This window comes from Larus michahellis, chromosome 8 (genome assembly GCF_964199755.1).
Source record: "Larus michahellis chromosome 8, bLarMic1.1, whole genome shotgun sequence".
NCBI classification, from domain to species: domain Eukaryota; kingdom Metazoa; phylum Chordata; class Aves; order Charadriiformes; family Laridae; genus Larus; species Larus michahellis.
In genome coordinates, this window is record NC_133903.1 from 4,722,173 (window position 1) to 4,743,220 (window position 21,048).

Below are 21,048 nucleotides of genomic sequence, written 5' to 3' on the forward strand. Positions count from 1 at the left end.
ATGGACGGAGCGGGGCAGGTGCCCGGGACAGCGGGAAGGGCTGGTGGGGACAGAGGGACAAATCCCACCTCCACTGAGGCTGGTCCCCCCCCTTGCTGTGCGTGGGGAAGGAAAATGGCTTTTCCAGGGAGCAGAGAGCTGATGACGATGCTGATGCCACCCTGTCCCACTGCCAGCCCAGCGCCGGGACAGCTCAGCCGGCAGCTCCCGCTCCTGCAGGTCGGGGTTTCCTCTAACAGATCTCCCCGGAGCAGCTCTCGGCGAGGGAGGATGGAGCTGAGCCACGTGTGTCTTGGTGCCCTGCCCTCCCAGAAATGTCACCACCCAGCCCGACATCTCTGCAGAAAGCACCAGCGACCTCTTGGTCACCTCCTTCCTCGGCTGCACCCTGGCCACCATGTGCGTGGTTGGGCTGGTAGGAAACATCTACACACTGGTGGTCGTCACCATCTCCACAAGGTGCCCCATCTCCATGTACCTCGTCACCTTGGCCCCAGCCAATCTTCTGTACTTACCCGCCGTCCCCTTCGTGGTCTGCACATACTTCATGCAGGACTGGTACTTGGGAGACCGGGGCTGCAGGTTCCTCTTCAGCCTCAACCTCCTCACCATGCATACCAGCATCTTCATCCTCACCATCACGAGCACCAATCTGTGGCCGTCATCAGGCCTCTGGACACCCTGTGCAGGTCAAGGGACCACCAGTGGGCGGTCACCTGCCTGGTGTGGCTGGTGGCCTTCCTCCTCGCCCCGTCCGCCATGATCCTCGTCGACCTGCACACCAGCCACCGCAATGGGGTGACCAAGTGTGTTGTGGCAGGGTCTCCCTGGCTCTCCAGGAACATTCCTCTCCCCGCTCCCTGCACGGCGACCGCTGTGGCTCAGCCCATATGGTTTCCAGCCGCAGCCTGACCTCCGCTCCGGGTGCCAGCCCCTTCTGGGTCTGGGATGGAGATCAGCAAACTCAGCACGACGCTCCCGCCCCTGAAGCAATCCTTCCTCTTCTGCAGGCCATAAAAACCAGGTTGTGGTGCAAGAAAAACATCTGTCCCTCTCAACCTGCTGGCGCCCGAACTCCTTCCCGTCATCTTAGGTCCAGCCACGAGCTCTCCGAGCGGATTTTCTTTTATTGCACGTCTGTGTAACACAGCGGCATCCTGGTCCCACGTCAGGGGCGTTTATTCTCCAAGCAATAAAATAATCCCACGGCCAAGGCTGGGAGAGGGTCCGCAGGACCGGGGGGGGGGGGGGTGCGTGTTGTTTGCACCGTCCATCCAGCAGGTAGATGAGAGATTGCAGGAAGGGGTTCTATACATTTCTAATCCCATTCTGATCTTGTTTCAAATTAGCACGATCAGAAAGAGAGGCAGCATCCTCCCCTCCTGCCCTCCATCCCCCGCCTCCCGCCCCTGATTTATTTAATCTGTAATTATTTATGGGGGTTTTGGTTTCACCCTAAGCCACACGGGAAGAAAGGCTGAAAAGCGAAGCGAGAGGGAGGGTTTTAGCCAGGCATCAGGCTGTAAGGCACCAACAGAAGATAGCAAGAGGTTTTCTTGCGAATTAAAACCCGTGCTGCCGTGCTTTTTTAAAGCGGAGGGCGGTGGGCAGCGGCCGCCTTTCCCCAGGCGGGCAGCCACGGGGACACCGGGGCAGCAGCAGAAACCAGAAGAGAAATCGCCACCGCGAGACCGGTGGCTCCTGCTCACCGCGCGCTTTGTACGTCCTGCGGCAAGAGGAGGAGACCGGAAATTTTAACTTGAGGAATGTAATTGGTACGCCAAGCTCCCATCGAAGAGACAGTCTTGAGTTCTGCAAGACTTCTCGAGAGAAATATTAATTCTTTTTATCAGGTCTTCAAACAGAAGTCCTGCAGCAGCCCCTCTACAGCGCACCGAAGGCACCGGAGCGGGCTGCAGGAACCCTCTGTCTCTCTTAGCTACATCTGCACACCAACGGGATACCAGCCATCAGGAACGCTTCCCAAGAAGTATTTATTAGAGGAAACGCAAAGGACCAGCGTTTGGCAGAGCACGGAAGGACTGACGGCATTCCTTGCTCCAAACCCTCCAGCAGAAGCCATCCAGCCCCTGCTGCCGGCTGAAACGAGGGGGTGGGCGAACCCAGCTCCGCTGGTTTGCTCCTTGCGTCTTAGTGCATTCAATCGCATTGGGAAGTTATCCAAAGAATAAAAAACATTATTGAATTATCCCTCCTTTTTTTTTTAAAAAAAAACCAACAAGATTAAAGAAATCCCAGCTTTCAGAGCGGGAAGGCTCTGCTGCAGCGCGCACCGATGCTGAGCACCGAGTGATCCCCGCCGGCACCGGCCTCAGACTCCCGTCCGTCTTTCTCCACTTGCAAAACACTGCTAATTAGGAAAAAAAACCCCAAACAACACCCAACCAGGAAAGCAGAGATTCATCAGCATTACCGAATCTTTCTCCGACTGTAATTAAGGGGGGGGTATGTGTTATAATTTCTTTCCCGAAAACTGAGGTTTTGGATAAAAACCAGGGCAAATAATAAGGTAAGAAGGGAAAAAGATACAAGCTGGTAATGAATCAGTTAAAGAATGAATGAAACAAAGCGTTCTACCTGGAAAGGAAGCCTTACCTGGGCAGCCCGTATAAATCCGTTACATCAGCTGCATTTCCAGACCTCGTCCCCTGAGTCAGCCCCCACAACCCCAGCCCCCCGCAGAGGGGCAGCCTGAGCCGCTCCTGGGAGCAAAGCTCGATCGCCGAGAGCAGCGCCAACAGCAGGACGGCTTCGCCACGCGCCGCTCTGCCTCTGTCAAACAAACTGGATTTTTCTTAAAATCTTACTATTGTGTAATGCTACATCATCTTCCATCAGAGCGATCCTGTTTTTGGTTGCTGCCATCAGCGCCCTGCCTGTATCCTCCACCCCCACCTCCAGCTACGCTAAGCGCAGCACTACCACGCTCCGATTACGAGCCCATCAATTTTCCCGTGCCTTCCATAAATGTTTTAATAAACAAAATAGCAGACACCAAGAGTTTAAAGTTGTGAGTTTATTGCATATGTAACAAAAATGAACATGACCTCCTGGGTCCAGCCTACTATACAATCACTGTTTATTCCAGCTGGTTCCATAACCACATTAAATAGAACTAGTATTTCTTTAAATACTTTGATTTAGACATAAAATGAAACATTAGTGTACAACTTTCACAAAATAAATCTGCAATAAAAACAGTGGGAAGAATAACAAGGATAGCAGCAATACTTAAAACATGACATTACAAAATAATAAATTAAAAAAATACATTATAAAGTGGTTGAGGAACAAAAAAATTAACAAATTAAAACCAGATCCATACTGTGTTTCTGGGAACTTGCTGTGCCACGCGGCCCTGAACCTGGGCACCGGCTCCAGAGGGCCCCGGTGGCTGGATCACTAATTTACAAAATCTGTTGGATTTCACAACCACCTCGACTTGAACTACGTACATACCGCTGAGCAAACGCTGATTTCACCGTCTGGAGCTTCGAGCAGCCTTTTCCGAAGCAGGGTCTCCTCTAACATTTAATGCCCAAGTTAACGCTAACATTCATAAAACAGTCTCGTTTCTTCCCGATTTAAAACACGAGCAAAGTGGTGGTTTCCTACATCCCTGAGCATAGAGTATAGGCTGATGAGCAGTATCAGGGCAAGCACTGAAGGGCTGTGCCAATGGACCAGCTTTTAGGTTTGCTTTTAGGACAGGAACAAAAAGACACACTGTACCTTGTATTTCCTTCGGGTCAGATCCAAGAGTATCCGCGTACAAGGTGGAACACGAAATGACGAAACGAACACCAGACTCCATGTTATTCTTTGGGCAAGTTTGAGAAGTAACAACCAGTTCAAGTGCTGGCAGACCGAGTGGGAACGAACACACGAATTCAGACAGCTGAGGTTTTCCGAGCAGCTCCCGAGCCCTCAGAGACTCCACGGCTCAAGCCACGCGAACTCTTGTCGGCATTTCATCCTTCCCTGGCCTTGGAACCCACCAGAGGAAGAACAAGCCGTTGCTTTAAACCCATTCTGCCTCAGTTCTTTATTTTCCTCCATCCATCCAACCAGCTTTAAGGCCTGCCTCAAATGCATGTACAGAACGATACAAAAAAAATGTCTTCATCGTCACCGAAGTGGCACAAAATCGCAAAGACAACACGATGGGAGAGGTGGTGAAGCTGTTTAGAAGAGAACTGAAATAATCAAAAAGACAGTGCCCTGTTCTCGTTACTGTCAGCATGGAGGAGGTACCTTGACAAGGGCTTTTAAATACAGCAAAAGACAGACGGACTTTTCAAAACAACAATCCTTGCCTATTCTTATGTTGTGCATCCAATAAAACACTGACCTAGCAAAGACATTAGGAACTATCATTCTATGTCAACTGCACCGTTGACATAAAGCTACTTGACCTATAGATCTCCAAATCAAGGGCCTTCGCCTTCATCTCGCTTGGTTTTTACTGAGCCACTTGTGCTGCACGTAGAGCTTGCGGGATAGGATTTTTGGTAGCAGTGGGCTTTAGTATCTCTTTTTTTAAACTCTTTTAGTGAAAAATCCACATGAGACTGCATGCAAAGCTTTTGGGCAATAATCCATTTTGTGGTGGGTTTTTTTTTTTCTCCCTATCTGACTGGTTTATTGCACATTCAAACGTACTGAAAGGATTAAATACACTCTATGAACAGGTACGATTTCACAGGCATTTCGAAAAGCCAGGGCTGTGGGGATTCTGCTCAGCCCAAGACTGTACAGGTGCTTCTCTGCAGACTGTTGCATTTCCTCTCTTTTCTCCAAAAAAAAAAAAAAAAAAAAAAAGAAAAAAAAAAAAGAGTCACATAGTTTCATTTACATCCCAACAACCAGTACTGCAGAAACTGGTCCCCAAGTGCCGAAAGATTCCTAGAGAACGTGGGTCTGAACATGCCTCTCCTGTACAGTCTTGGAGGACGAGCATCGTTAGCCACCCCGTGCAAATCTCACAACACGGTACGATTTTACACCTCCAACGCAATCCTTACTCCCAACAACAAATCACAAGAGTTATGGTCAATGGAGGGAAAAAAAAAAAAGATATCCCACAAAAAAAAACAAAACAGAGAAAGATGCCAGGGTTTTGACAAGTGTCTACTTTCTGTCCTATCACAGTTTAAAGCTATTATCAAAGTCAATTAAAAAAAGACAAAATAGAAGTATTCCAGTAGACATCTTCTAAGAACGATCTCTTACCCACAGCTGAATTTCAATGCACTATTCCATAAGCATAACATCTGTTAAGTGTTTCAGTAATGAATCTCTAAAAATCAGGCTTGCCAAAGAAAAAAAATCCCATACAGGCAAGTCTGCTTTACTTAAGTTTAGACACGTTTGACAGACAACTGGGTCTTTCTGAAGCCATGTTATTTGTTAAAATACTGTCTCATCTTGGTGTGCAAACTGGAAGAAAATGTTAGTGATTCAGGTATTTGATTTGCTTTTGTTTCCCCTGGGAAGCTGTTTTAGCAATGTGTTAGAGAGCAAACCTTTTAATATTAGTTTCAGATATTGGAAAAAATAGCCTTATATGGCTCTCTGGAGAAATTTTTATCCCTACAGAACCGAAGTCATAAATTCTTTCAATAGCTTTTCATAACATTTAAAATGTACTCACTGTATAGTTACCCTTTTACCTCAACCTCCAAATAAACCTTTCCCAAGGCCAAAACCTGCCGAACAGAAGTCCGCTCTGTTCACTTGGCTTTCAGCGATTTCCATGTGGGTCTCAGAATTTGAAGTCACACAAACACATCTCGGGTAAAACAGTGGCACAGAAATCACAGCTTTGGGATTGAAGAGGTTCTTATCCTCTGTCTCCTCCTTACAAGGCTTCTCCGCGAGGTACTTACATCTGAACGAACTATGGAAAGTAATTCTGCAGGAGGAAATAATTGTTCTCGTGTGCAAGACAATTAGATTTCAGCCAGGACAACCAAAAAGAAATCACACAATACCATTTAAGCTGTCCCAGATTCCTTCACTTTTCTCAAGGTGAGCCACAGCTTCCACTGGGAGCTTCCTGCTAAGGCAGAACTTGGATTTCTTTACCTTTCAGTTAAATGTTCATATGGAGGTATTTTCTGCTAGAAGTTGACTTATTAAACAAGTGTTTTAAAATGTGCAATGCAAATTGTGGTGCCAGTCAGACACTCTGCACCCGCCAGACTCTACAAGGGCTCAAGCTTGATTTAAGACAAACTAACCAGGTACACCTACCAGCTGCAAGTCCTCAGCAAATTAAGCTCATTCTTAATTACACTTTGATTCTCCTATTAAAAAAAACCCCACAAGTCACTGACCCTATCACAATATGTGTTACAAATCTAGCAGAATATCCCGTGTAACCAAAGCCAAATGCCGAACTTGGCTGTATTTCATTTTATGGGGAGGGGGATGGAAGAAGAGGGAAGGGGTTATTGTAACAAAGGGGAGAAAATAGAGTTGGAGACCACCAACAAAAGCCCCTACCCCCACCCTCATCCACCAGCGGCGGAAGGGAAACAGCCCCATCTCTAAGTTGTCTAGAGTTCGGATGCTTCAGACAGCTTAGCAGGAAGTTCGCAGCAAGCCTCTTCTAGCTTTTGATTTGGTGGTCCATGAGCTAGCATCTGTTTCCTTTGGTTGCTTTTTCACTCCACAGCAAACCCACATGTCTCTTCCACAGCTGTCAACAGCTTCTCATAAAGCTTCTCGTATGACTCATAAGGCGGAATGTCAATCCGGTTAAAGCTAGAGATAAAATAATAACACATTGCAGAGTACGCATCTCAAATATTTATTGGGGAAAAAAAATAATCTAGATCAGCTACGTATAGATAGAATTTGCGCAAATCAAAGAAAACCTCAGCCACTTTGGTGGCCAAAGGAGACAGGATAAAACCCAAGCGTGCTTCTGCAGCAGGAATGCACAACTTAATAGGGTAGTATTGGGGAGGAGGAGGCAGGTGGCAGATGCGGGAGACTTGGAAGTAAAGCAAGCCCTCAGACGGGCGGGCTCCCCGCTCTGCCTGCAGACAATCTGCGCCCCTGCTGAAGTGATTTCCTGCCTCTGGCAGAGGGAGACTTCCGTACGAGAGCTCAGCTCTGTGCTGCGCCCTACCAACAGCACACTCTTCCTACCTTTTACATCGGACGACCGTTCTCCGTAACCCTGGACGAGGACTCACCGCTGTGAGTAATTTCTCAGCGAATACTTTTGCTGAACATGTAGAAATAAACTTACAAATATCTCACTATCCAGAATAATCAACTCCGGGATAAACGGAAACCACAGCTAGTGCAGAAGGCAAACGTAGCTGTACGAAGAGAAGTCGATTATTTTGCTGGCTGCAGAGTATGGATATTTCCAAGCCAGCGGAGCACACGTGGATTCACCTGTGCATATCACATGCCTTATCCATAGCTGGGACCAACAGAGATGACGCCTTTAAAGCAAGACAAAGGGAAAGCGAGCACTGACAACGCGGAATGTTTTCATCTTACCAAGTGTGGGCTTTTGGAAGGTTGTCTGTGTTTGCATCTATTAAATGGATGGTAAACAGTCTGGGTCCTGCAGCGCCTGTAGAACCTTACAGACAGACATTCTAGTTAATGCACTTCAACAAAACATCATTCGTGCACACAGATTCGGCTACTTATAAAAAGGCAAGAGAGAAAAAAATCCCCGTTCCAGCTGCAAATACAAGTGTGTCATAGGCTAAATCTGCAGATCAGATTTGCAGCTGATGAAGGGATGGCAGAAGTGACAGGGCTGTTCATGACAATTAATTTGCAGACGAGTATTTTGGAAAGCTGCTAAATTTTACATTAACAATGTTGCACTTTCAAAAATGAAAAGACTTAAGTGCAAAAAGATTTTCCTTGTAAGAGAGAACTATATATTTTACTTTGAACATCAGTTAACTGTCAGCCAACAGACGGAACTTTACCATGAGAATCACACCAACTGCCCTGGTTTCAGCTGGGATAGAGTTAATTTTCCTCCCAGTAGTTGCTGTGTTTTGGATTTAGTACAAAAATAATGTTGATAACACATATGGTTTTAGTTGTTGTTAAGTAATGCTTAGCTTAAGTCAAAGACTTTTTCAGCTTCTGATAGAAGCTGAGAGGGAGCATCGACAGGACAAGCTGCCAAAGGAATATTCCATACCATCGGCGTCATGCTCAGTGTATAAATGGGGGTTGGCTGAGGGCAGGGATCAGGAATCACTGCTCGGGATGGGCTGGGCAACCGATCCTCGGGTGGTGAGTAATTGTATTGCATCACTTCTTTTGTATATTCTTTTACCATTATTATTATTAATTCTTCTGTTACTGTTCTATTAAACTGCCTTTATCTCAACCCACAAGGATTTTTTTTCCTTTTTCTCCCTTTTCTCCGTAGTCTACTGGGTGAACGAACAGCTGCGTGGTCCTAGTTGCCAGCCGGGGTTAAACCACGACGACAGCCTAGGACGCTGCTGCCTTTTCTGATGACAAAATCTGAATTTTATTTTTAAAGTCTAACGGTTTGTTGCCGAACAACGAAGGGAATACGATTTTCACGTGAAAAAGTTGTTCAGTCAGCTCTATCATCAGGTGCACGCAATGGTTTTAACATCAGTCCACAGAGTTGTAGGGGACTGATAAGCTAATATTGACACCAAAGTGCTACACGATGACAGATTTACCAGCTTGTATCACTATCAGCAACGGCTAAAGTGCTCGCCGTCAGCAGAGCTGCTGACAAATGTAAAACTGCTCTTGGGACAAAAAGTTTGTTAAGTGCTTGAGTTATCCAGTAATAAGCTGATATCTGACAAGGGGCTAGTAAATACCACGCGATTTTTATCTCTTTCTCCCACCCCACAGATTAACTCGTCCTCCACATCAGTCACCTTGTAAAGCCTTGAAACCTTGAAGCGGGACACGCGTCGAACCCGTCACGAACTGCAGCAGCCTTGCCCTTCTTTCTTCATCAAATGTTTCCACCGCTTGCCAGAACCACTTCACAATATTGCTGTCTGCCATGCAGTGCTTTAGACGCGTGTTTGACTTCCAGTCATTCAGGTCTATCTTATCCAGGCCTCCTATGATTAGCTGTTAAGGGATTAGAAAATGCTTTAACATTCAGAATAATTTCAAGTTTGCAGCTATAAAAACATAAATCCAACCATTTCACAAAGCCTAGCATTCTTTACGCGCTTGAACCACCTTTTTGGTGCACGGTAAACGCTCCAAACCAGTTTGGAACAGGCAGCGAATCTCTCCAGTTAAACTGCAGGGAAACTGGCCAAGGAGTACGCTTACCAGAGTCAGAATTTTCACAAGAAACGAGAGTCAGAAGCCCATTCAAGACCTGTTTTGTTAAATCTATCCTACCTGAGAAGTACAGTACGTCTTTATGAGGGCACAGCACAGTCTTGGAAGACGACATGACATCTACGGCGCTACACAGCATCACTGTCCCGATGCAGGTTTGTCCTAGAGGGGCCAATACCAACTAGGACAGAATCCTGCTCGGTTTATGGTAACATCCCAGTCGGTTTGTTATTCCACAACAAACTACAGAAACTTTGCATCTGTTTTCTGATGCCGTTTGTGTGAGGCTCTGACACAGACCAGACATATTACTTCAATCTTTTTTCCAGATGACACCAGGTTGCAAAACACTGTAAAAGGAAGTCGCTGCTGGCCATGAATCTAACCACCTCCCCTGGCAACGACAAATAAATGGCACAGAGAAGACTTCATCCCTCAAAACAAAATGTGCGTCATATTCTAAATTTCCCATAATATTCCATACTGAGGATCACATGAGGAGCTACCATGTAGCAGCTGTCTTTTTGTGCCACCAAGACAGCAGCCGCTTACACCCATTTACATTATTAGGGCAGTTGTGACTGTTGTGACGCAGAGAGTATTGGAATATTTAATGGATTTTTAATCTGCCTTTTCAGGCAGCTCGCAAATGGAATGCAGTAACTTCATGGGATTAATCGCTATGCACGAACGGCTACCACAAAGCCAGTGCTTCCAATACCACAAACGGTCGATATTCCACAGGTTGCCTTATTCTTTTAAAAAGGTGAAAACAGAGGAAAAATTGCTATAACAGGAATTATTTTAAGAGGTAGCATTCTGCACCTCAGGACTAAACGAGAAGACATTCATTTCTTTTCTATGTGCTCTACGCTCCTATTTTAGCTCCTACAAACCATGCCCAATGTGCATATAGAAACAGCCAGGCGTGGAAATGGTTACTGAAGAAAAGTTCTGGGGTAGATAAACACGTCAGGTCTTGCCAACAGTTCCTCACACCTGCAGTGCCCTCTCCCTGCCCAGACCACCTGCTTTGAGCATTAGTCCTCCGTTAAACGACATGCTGTATTTGTCTTTCCCTGTTTAAGTAGCCCTCTCAATAATGTCAATCCAAAGAATGTCTAGAATAAACCAAAAAGGGTTTGGTTAAGCAAATACACAGCTTTCTGGTATGTAAATTGGAATAAGTTTTGTGGGAGTGTTTTTTGTTTGCCTGTTTTCTTGTGTGGTTTGTTTTTTGGTTTTTTTTTTGTTTGTTTTTTTGTTTTTTTTTAAATCAGTTCTTGATTGTGGATCAAACAAATTATAAAACAATATTTCATGTGGATAAAAGATACCTCAAGTTCCTTCTGGTCAAAAGGCTTAAGGAGATGCTGGGGAATAAGTTCATTAAAACCTTTCTGCAGAGCCAGGAACTGTGCCTCTATTCCTCTCATAAACCGCCAGTTTACATACAACCTGGGGGGTGGAAAGAAAAAGTCAGGGATGATGAGCTAGACAGGACTGGGCTTTTTATAGCAGAGCTGGAAAACGCTGGTTGTACAGAGGAGCTTGTTTTAACACACACATTTTGTATTATGAAAGAAGTGCTTATCGGTTTCTTTTTCCCTCAACAATTAACTATTGCACCATCAACAGAAAAACCGAAGTACAATTCACAGCTTCATCTTCCCAGGTCTTACAACGGCACATTGTGTGAAAACACTCAGGTCATTTACGACTCAGTATTTCCCCCCAAAATACTTATTTCATTAGTTTCACTATATTAAAAACATCCTCTGTTTAGTACTTTCTTTCCACTACGTTTACAGGACATATTTTTGCTCTGCAATACCTGACATATTCTTTCTTGTTCTCTTCTGTCACTGGAATATTCCTGCCATTTGGTTTGAGTTCGTGCTGTAAAATCCGCCCAAAAGCATTGTGTTCCACACAAAATGTATGGTCCAGAACTGGGGTGATATCGTTCTCTCTGGCAAGGGAAAGACAGAGGGTAAACCTCGTACTTTTGATATTTTGCTAACTCTCATTGGTGAGGCTGACAGTTTGTTATTTGAACACTAATTAGTCTTCAGGATAAACCTAGTAACTAGCCATCTGCACTTCACAGCATAGAGGAATATCGCCACCATCACCAATTTCTATATAGCTTAGTGCATGTTGAAGAGCCTGATCAGATATGAGTCATCCATCTAATTCTAGTAGTACTCAGGATAATTAATAAACCCCTATATAACACAAAACCACACACACACACATATATACACAGGAATAATCTGATCTGCTGTCATGTATCAGTGTGAAGCACGGAAGACATCACACGCAGTGAAATTAAACAACATCAGTAACTTTAAATACAAAATTTAAAACAGCATTTACGAAAAGAAATTGAGATAGTGGAAAGCAGTGCTGAAGAGCCCCAAAGCTACACTGAATGCTGGATTTTGTTCTGAACTGTAAGCATGCAGAAGGCCAAATTACTTCCATTTATTTCCGTTTCAATCAAAGTCGGTTTTCTTTTGAAGGAGGCTGTACTCTGTCCTGAGTCTGGATTTTGATACCGTGATATTCTACCCATCCAACGGTTAGTGATTTAGTGTCTATTCTGCTGTAAGGAGAGCTGCCACAGAGTATGCAACGAGAACTCTTCCTCGAGTACCTTGAGCTTTTTGACATAGTAACAGTAGTTTCATAATTTTGTACAGATCTCCACCATTACAAGATTTTTGCAAAGATGTTCTGTGAAGTGTTATCTCACTATTGCCAACATACTCTACCCCATCTTCTCTACACGAGACAAGTGATAGATACAGTACTTACAAGATCCAGACTAAACTTTTGTGTAATTCTGGGTCAACAGATTCCAGATCGGAGAGCTGAATGGGCTTCCCCAGAAGCTGTTTGTAAAAGGGAACCGTGAAACCCCCGTTGATATAGTGTCCATGGAACACAGCCAAACCCATTATCCGACCAACAAAATGGAAATAAGACAAATGGTCCTGCAGGGAAAGGAGAGAAAATCAGGCCGTGGGAAGACACTGACATCTTGTGGTTATATCTGCGCCATCAGTTGTATGTTCAGCGCAAGTTATCTGCAACCCTCTGGGCAAGAGGAGCCACCATTTTTCCTCATAACAAAACCAACAACAGAAGCATTTAATGATTAAATGTCTCAAGTCTCTGTGAATTACTTGACTACTAAATTGCATGCAAGTCCTCTAGACTTCTCAAAGGGCAAAACTTGGGAAAAGAAAATCCCCAGAATTCAAAATATGACAATTCCAAACAAATTAGTTTATTCTTTGTTTAACCATCCAAATCCTTTTGCTCTTGAGGAAGCAGGCCATGTGCTAGTTTTTTTCACGTCTTTCATGTTGCTTATAAACTGACTTTTGAAAACCGAGTCCTGTGGCTGAGATTCTTCCAATCTATCTTCCCCATCTTACAGAGCAAATGTCAGGAAATGTCACGTCAGGAAAAATTCCTCTATCCTAATACAGAACTGCTGCTGCTTTCAGGTTCTGCATCAATACAAATCTGCCAGTGAGGAAAAAAAAGCGAGCAGAGTAGCTTATTGAGAAAGGGCAAGCAAGGCATAGACGCCCCTACAGTCATGGGGTGAACGCTGCTTAGGATTCAACACTGCTTACGCAGCCGCCCGCATTCACAGTGAAGATGAATTTCACCTCTGTGTATCTTCTCAGAGTCACCACGCATCCCAGTCAGCACTGAGGAGTCTCAAAGAAATCACATACTTATCAAAGGATCCCTCCCCTCTCATGTTTTTTAATTTCAGAACAAAACCCCTCTGCTTCATACTGTATTCTTGTCAGAGTTAGGGTGATGATTGGACTAGATGACCTGAAAGGTCCCTTCCAACCTAGGCAATTCTATGATTCTAAGACTCATTAACACATTCTTATGCTGCTTTACCCTTCGGTTTACACTCTTGCCATGGAAGAACAGCTACAACAAAGAACTGCAGGGGACCTCTGTTAAAGCAGGTACGTCCCTCAGAAGTTAATACTTACAGGATTGATAGAAGAGTCTGGATTGATTTGCAGCATGTAAATATTATCTGTGGAGTACTGGAAGAGTCCATAATAGGGATTCAACATTTCATGGCACAATAAATACAACCATTCTCTGCCAAAAAGAAAGAAGAGAAAAAAAAAACACACTTCCACTTAAGTTTCAGACAACACAATTATTGTGAATCATCAGACTAGTCATCAGTTATGAAATGCTTGTTTCAAAATCAGATCACCTCGTACTGCCCTCCATTTGCAGACCAAAAAGTTATGCTTAAAAACCGGTAAAGTGTCTCACTCCACTCATCGGCAGACTTCGTTTAGTTTAGAAGTACTGAAGGAACTAACATCAATCAGAGAGTGAAATTCAATATTCAATTCAAAGTCTATACACTCCTTGAAAGACCTCACAATTGGAGCTGACGACCTTTACTTAGCGAACTGGAACCTGTTGCTGGGATCAGCACTTTCTCCAGTAAGAGAACAGCCCACCCCTAAACAAGCCTTTTACGCTCACTGGGTAATGGTGATGAAAACAGGGCACCTATGGGGAAGAGGGGAAACAGGAACACCTCAATCTGGCATTAATTCCAGTAACGTTCCCAAATACAAGGCATACCAAGTCATTTGGTATGAGCCTTTGACACCAGGGGGGCTGTGGGACAACTGTTAAACCCCATGCGTCCACTTTCCAATCTACCATAATATGAACCCTGAAGCTACGACCACTAGCTATAAACTCGATCACAAACAACTTAACAGATACCATTAAGAGATAATTTGAAAAGGAATGATAACAGCACGGGTCACGGGACAGTTTTACAGTTAAAAAGTATCAGACAAGCCCCCAAATCTCACCTTGCTACTCCTCCATAATCCAGGCCTTCCTCTCCTCGGAATTTCACCATAAGCCTCTTTTTCAAGTCCTTTGGCCTCATCTTCATTATCTGACGGTAGGATTCCTAATATGTGTAATTTTACAATCAGACTTTTTATTTCCTTCCTACAATTAAGTCTACGAAGATGCGTTACTGTAATAGTAACTGATTGTTACTCAACTACAGCAAACATTATTCTGCTGAAGTGCTCATCTAAAGCAAATTCCAACGACAGCTCTGTTAATACTCGGTGGGTTTCACTACCTCTTTCATGAAGCAGAGTTGTTATAATCAAAGATCAGTTTTACTTAACTACTGAGCAATAAAAGCTGGTAATAGTAGTAAAAAGTCAATCAAATACCTCAAATATTTCCTCTCTGGATACCTCAATGCGACAGTGACCGGCCTGGGGTTGCTGAAGAGAGAGCTCATGTCTAAGAACTTTCAACTTTTGTACCAAGTCTCTTTCATATCTTTGTGCAGGCAACTCCTCCCCGTCTTCGAGTGACCCCTCATTTGGAGCTGGCAGGGGCTGCTGGCTGGGCTCTTTTAGCTGGCATTGATGGCTTTGAAAGAAAAGTAAAATATTTATCCTGGAACGTTAACAATAAGGAATATGTAAAACAATGATGGAAGAACTGATTAAGCTTCTCCAAGAGGAACCTGGAGTGATACGTTTATTCAGCTGGCTAACTTCTATAGCATCATTACCCTACATTCAGGAGCATAAGGAATACAGATATTTATAATAAGAGTTTCAGCAATTTTCAGCTCAGTTTTCACATGTCAATACATTGTGAAAGGCTGTGGAGCACGATCACTGAATGCTGACCGAGCCGTTAATAAAAAGTTTGTGTGGTATTTCTCCCATGTAGTGACAACTTTCAAGAGTATAACATGAAAAGACACCTCCAATGGAACAAAAAACAGCTTTATAAATTGAACTATCTAACAACTGCAATGAATTTTATTCCAGCTTCATGCAAAATAAAGCTGGGGATTCTTGACACAGTAGAAGTACTGCATCTATAGTTATTAAGAGAAAGATGTACTTGTCCCAAATAGTTGCAGCTTCATAGGATAGTTGGGTTGGAAGGGACCTTTAAAGGTCACCTAGCCCAACCCCCCTGCCCTAGGCAGGGACACCTCCCACTAGAGGTCTCTCCAAGCCCCGTCCAACCTGGCCTTGAACACCTCCAGGGATGGGGCAGCCACAGTTTCTCTGGGCAACCTGGGCCAGGGGCTCACCACCCTCACCGTGAAACATTTCTTCCTGATATCCAATCTAAACCTCCCCTCTTTCAGTTTAAAACCATCACCCCTCGTCCTATCACTCCCTTCCCTGATCCAGAGTCCCCCACAGCTTTCCTGTAGCCCCTTTAGGGACTGGAAGGGGATATATGGTCTCCCTGGAGCCTTCTCTTCTCCAGGCTGAACCCCCCCACCTCTCTCAGCCTGTCCTCACAGCAGAGGTGCCCCAACCCTCTGAGCATCTTCGTGGCCTCCTCTGGACCCGCTCCAACAGGTCCACGTCCTTTGATGTTGGGGGCCCCAGAGCTGGACGCAGTACTCCAGGTGGGGTCTCACCAGAGCAGAGCAGAGGGGCAGAATCACCTCCCTCGACCTGCTGGCCACGCTTCTTTTGATGCAGCCCAGGATACAGTTAGCGTTCTGTATCGTGCATTCAATTATCCTTATCCTTTATTATCCAATTATCCTGTATTTGGGTGGTGGAGCAATGATTTCTTGATATAGAGATTCCAGAGCTGGCTTCAAGCACAGACAACTCGGATCCAGGAAAAAGTCTGATCTTGGCATGAGCTGCACTGCCAGGCTGCTTCCAGGGTCAGGGTCAGTTCTGTAACAGTTCAGCTGCCTTTGCACGATGCAGAGCTTGAGCTTATTAAATCCTGCTAAACCCGAGCTGGCTGTGCACAACTAGACTCCAGCTGGCTTCATATTCCTGTTGTCTGGAGCTCACGGGAGCACAAAGCCAGCGCGGGTCCAGCACAGAGCTAGAACTGCTGAAGCAGAGAGGCACGAGCTGAGTGCGGAGGAACCGCCTCGCAGACCCTCTACCCCACGCCCCAGCATTTCCCTAACTCCATATTCGCTCCAACATAGCCTGGTGCAATTTTCTCAAACCAGCTTAAAGAGATCAGCTTTGTGCCGAAATAAGCAAACTCTCCCTTAAACCTGAGGATTGCACAGCACAGTAAAAACACTTTTGAAGAGTATGTGCGAAAAGGTTAGATAAAACCAGCACTGAGAACCAATGCTCGGACCCTGCCTACAGCACCGGTTGCATCTCTTCCCCAAATCATTATCACGCAGCTTTTCAGCCCCCATGACTCCCAGACTGTAGTTAAAATTGGACAAAAATAAAAGGTTTAAGAACCCAAACTAGACATGAATCATTTATCCGGCGAGGTTCTTACTTCATGATGTGATGTAGTCGTGGATCTGTGAATTGTGTGGTTCTGTTGTTATGATCTACAAAATATATTCTTCCCGAAACTGTACTTCTAACTTCCCAACCTGGAGGCAAAGGTCCTAGTTCATCACAATTCACGCTGTTAAGGTCTCTAAGGAGAAAAGCAAACAAAATGTTAAAGCACTTCTGAAGTTAAGATGAAATCAATTTACATTCAGGGGAGAGGGGGGAATGAATTTGGTGCTCAGTGATTCTAGACTATGGAAGTCTTAGGAAGGACAGAACAGCTATTTTAATGCTTTCTTTTTAGAACCCTCGATCTAAGCAGTGCAACTCCCTGCGTATGCACGGTATACAGAAAGGTAAATCAGCAAAACGTCTTCTGTCTTGGAAAGGCTTTGAAAACAACAAATTCATACAGCTTAAAAGTAACTTCAATATGCAGCATCATCATTTAGGTGATGACAGAGCTTCTGAGGGCTGCAAAAGGAGGAAGAGACGTTTTTTCGTAGCAAAAATTTCACACAGAAATTCCCATTAACACTAATGTGATCCGCGTGCAGAAAACCAAACGATTAAGCAAAGGCCTCTGCACCAACCACTGTCTCCAAATGCCCAGTAAGTTAAGAGGCTAAGGCAGCCGAATACTAAAATCACCTAAAAAAACCCCTCCACCTCTTTAGTTAGACAAGGTTACAATCCTAATTATTTGACCTATAAATCATTGAGAGTAAGGCTTTACCAACGCATTCACCCCTTTCATCCTAGATAAATCTGGGCATCATTTTAAGTGCTGCTAAAGGTAGTCTCTCACTTTCAGGCAGTGTTTGAATTCAATACGTGGGATGTATTTACACCTAGAAAATTGAAAACGCTTAGGGTCCCAGCCACCTCATAGAGAAAAACACTGAGAGCGGCACAAAAAGGAAGGAGGGAAACCTGAAGATTATTTTTAGACAGAAAAGCTACTGTTAAGTAAAATATTCTTTAGACAGCTGGCACAGATTCATCTGTTATCCAGGGCTGTATTTCCTTACCTAAATCTAACCATACAGCATCAGTATAAACGAGTAAACCAAGAGCCTTTTTAGAAAGGTAGAAACGCTTTGTACACCAAAGGCTTCATTAATGTCCCAGTGAGTATAAGCCAGCAGGGGATAGATACCCGGGCAGACAGACAAGCCTTTGTTAGGCTCCTTAAAGAAGATTATGGCTGTAACCATTTGTTTCAATCAGCTGTGCATCTGAAAGTACTTCAGGGATCTGATTACATCAAGTTTTAACCTACATCTGTGCTAAATGCCAAGGTTAGGTTTTTGCGCTGCGACTTGGTAGTAAGAAAGCCACCTTTAACTAAAACGAGAGCGACCTGTGACTTACAAGACACTGTTGTCTCCACTTACATTGCTGGTCCTCAAAACCTGGCTCTAGGATTTGTCGAGAGAAGCAGCAATGCCTTTCGTTAGGCCAACCAGCATCACTCGAAGAAGAGACAAGGCTTTGGGCACACAAGCCTGACACGAGTGGCATGAAGAATGAGCACTGTCATTTCTTCTTCCAACAACACCAGCTAATCTAACATCAGCTATTTTCTCCCTCTCGACTTGATTTTTCATATCCTTCATATACTGTGGTTTTATCAACACTTTTGCCTACACTACTTTATATCATTTTTCTAATATCCTGTATCACATTCATGAATTATCCAGCCAGCGCAGCAGCTGAAGAGTTACAAACTTTGTGTTTCACTCTTGAATCTGGTGTGCAGGTGGTCCGGCCAAACAGCCCGGATTCAGAGCTCCTCAAGGAAAAACGCCAGACCTTAGTCACAAAGACCGGGATTAACTGCAGGTTAAGGTTTAAAGCAGCTTTACTACATTAATCATGTGGAGGATTCCAATTTTCTTGCTGCAACTCATTGGTCTGAAGAATAAAAAAAACCCAACACCACTTCAAGTTTAAAGATGACAAGTAAGCTCTGCTTCAGTTATGCAGAAGCGAGCACTTTTTAGAGCAAAAGTTAAAAGAGTTCAATACCCAGGAAACAATGGCTTTAAGAAAGCAGACACTTACTGTTTTCATACAAAAAAAAAAAAAAGATAAGGTAGGATTCATAAATCTGTGGCTTCACTAAAAAACAACAACAACCAAGTCAAACAAACAAAAAAATGTCACATTGACATTTTAGGAAGAAATTGTCAAATGGGAGTTCCTGAAAGACTATGTATGGTTTTTTCCCTTTTGTTTTACATGCTTCACAAGTAGATAATTCTTTCTTTCAAAAAAGAGCAATCCTTAACGTTTGGTGAAAAGGTAACGAGAAAGATCCAAAATTATTCCTCTGCTCGTAGCTCTCCCTTTAAATTTAGACAGGGCATTTCATATAGTTTTGCTCTTAGTGATTCAACTCCCTGCCACCCTTCCTCCCCCCCCCAAAAAAAAACCCTACCCTGACTTCATAACTATAAACACGTACCTTGGTATCCTAGGGTCATGCCATGTGCTAACTCCAGTCTGTGTGTGCAAAAAATAAACCTGTCCCTGTACCGTTGTTCTTTGTTCTATGAAAAGGGAAGAAAGATTATTCTTAATTACAAATCTGAAAAAAAGCTGAATAAACTGTTTATTCAAAGCCATTAGCATATTATCTTTCTGTCAGAGGTAGGAGAAAGTACTTGAGCCATCCCACCTGATCTCCTGCAGCATCGACTGTTTTGTCTTTAAACACTGTCTTCACAAATTTACTCTGACTACACGTTTTGGTGTTCTTTTCGGAATTCACAAATCCATGCACCAGTATGTTTTAGTTTGCATTTTTATTTTTAGACTTTGAGGCAACCCAAACCCCCAAACTGGCTTTCCTTACTCCTAGATTTGGTGTGGTCTTTTCCGAGATTTACATTCTCCTTAATCTTATCCTCCCTAATCTTCTGTACTACTGGCTGCTTTGTTGCTTTTATATTTTCCTGATCTTTCCTCAAATGTGGGCTCAAACCTACACAACATGCCAAGGGGGAAGGAAAAAATAGCATTACTGCTCTAGTTTAAAGAGCTCTTTACATTCGTTCTCCCTAGATACACAGCCAAGATTAGCAGTGAATTTTCTGTAACAGCATCATACCACAAACTCATGTTTAATTTACCGTCAACCTCTCAGTGTATCCTGGCGTAGCCAACTGCTAATTAGCCAATCTCAAACTCCCATCTGCACTGCTTAGCTCCTTTTCCAAAATGCAGACCATTAGATGCATGTGGATGCTGCATGTTCTAACAGGTAAACCACGTCTATATATTAAAACAGGAGCATTTTTCTCTGAAGTCTTTTGAAAAAGAAAACCAAAAACCACTTCAATTTTATGGAAAAGTTCAATTTTATGGAAAAATCTTACCGTAGCCTTCTGGTAGGTCAGGCGACTGGTGACCGTGCGGTCTGTTCTGAGGTGTCTGTACATGACCTCTGACTTCAGGAGTCCGAAGTCGCTGTGCCTGAAGCCTCTGATCCTGACTGGGGGACTCTACGAAGCGACAGTTGCCTCCGCCAGCAGCCCCCGTAGTGTCTGTGTACGGTGCCGGTTCTTCCATAAAACAGCTCAGCGGCCTTCCTGGTCCGGAGTCTTCATAAACCGTTCTGAAAACGGGGAAACTTCAAGAGTTTCCATCACAAGAGAAGTGAATGCAGAAATAACTGTTCTCTCTCTCTCTCCATTAAGTGCTGCAACTTTTAACCCAAGATATGCCACTTTCTTAATATTTTTATACCCCAAATTTCTCAGAGAAGTGCCAGAAGCACTGGTAATAGAAATTATCCTGTTTAGCTTATTTTCTTCAAGAAAGTATCCAGCTATAACCTTAGTTCCTGATACATATTCCCAGACAACATGTTAGTCACACTGATATTTAATATTTCTAGTGTTAATTAAATTCTTTCCACATATAAACCATTTTTCTAATTAAGTGTAAAGAAAACAATCCTTACCCTTCATTCTCCAAAAGCCCTCTACAGTCTACTACAGAACCTCCTGTACCTATTCTGTCCCGTGTCTGTAAACTGACTGAAATAAAAAAAAAAAGAAACACAATTAATAATAAAAGAACAACTCTTCCCTTAAAAACAACACAAAGCCAAACAACCCACATTTATAAAGGGTAAAATATTAAGGAAAACTGCATCCTACCCACGAGAGCACACCACTTACCAAAACTCCTTCTGTAACCCTAAAGCGTTACTGATTTTCTAAAAATGGAGACGAGAAACCAGAGGCTTCAAACCACATCAAAACTTAAGCTGAGTCTGTTTCTGTAAATACCAAGCATGTCGGGTTCTACATCTGTGTTTCATGAGGAT

At 43.8% G+C, this 21,048-nt stretch overlaps 2 protein-coding genes across 6 annotated transcripts in view; one reads left to right on the plus strand and one right to left on the minus strand.

The window, feature by feature from the left end:
• LOC141747634 (urotensin-2 receptor-like) lies at positions 1-3,857 on the plus strand. The gene is given in 4 exon segments (XM_074598230.1): positions 1-43; positions 282-650; positions 653-806; positions 3,728-3,857. Coding segments are annotated over 4 exon segments (696 nt in total).
• A 2,690-nt stretch (positions 3,858-6,547) lies between these two features.
• Positions 6,548-21,048, minus strand: part of SMURF1 (SMAD specific E3 ubiquitin protein ligase 1) — a 44,572-nt gene continuing 30,071 nt past the window's right edge. For 2 of the 5 annotated variants that reach the window (XM_074597372.1, XM_074597371.1), the window contains 13 exons: positions 20,680-20,755; positions 20,093-20,346; positions 19,180-19,264; positions 16,708-16,854; positions 14,631-14,835; positions 14,250-14,353; positions 13,392-13,506; positions 12,181-12,359; positions 11,195-11,332; positions 10,698-10,818; positions 8,937-9,138; positions 7,543-7,627; positions 6,548-6,789 (listed from right to left, as the gene is read on the minus strand). In XM_074597372.1, coding sequence (XP_074453473.1) covers positions 6,690-6,789; positions 7,543-7,627; positions 8,937-9,138; positions 10,698-10,818; positions 11,195-11,332; positions 12,181-12,359; positions 13,392-13,506; positions 14,250-14,353; positions 14,631-14,835; positions 16,708-16,854; positions 19,180-19,264; positions 20,093-20,346; positions 20,680-20,755 — 1,811 coding nt within the window. In that variant the 3' untranslated portion in view covers positions 6,548-6,689. The remainder of the gene's footprint in view (positions 6,790-7,542; positions 7,628-8,936; positions 9,139-10,697; positions 10,819-11,194; positions 11,333-12,180; positions 12,360-13,391; positions 13,507-14,249; positions 14,354-14,630; positions 14,836-16,707; positions 16,855-19,179; positions 19,265-20,092; positions 20,347-20,679; positions 20,756-21,048) is intronic. The other 3 variants (XM_074597375.1, XM_074597374.1, XM_074597373.1) reach the window with 3 other exon arrangements.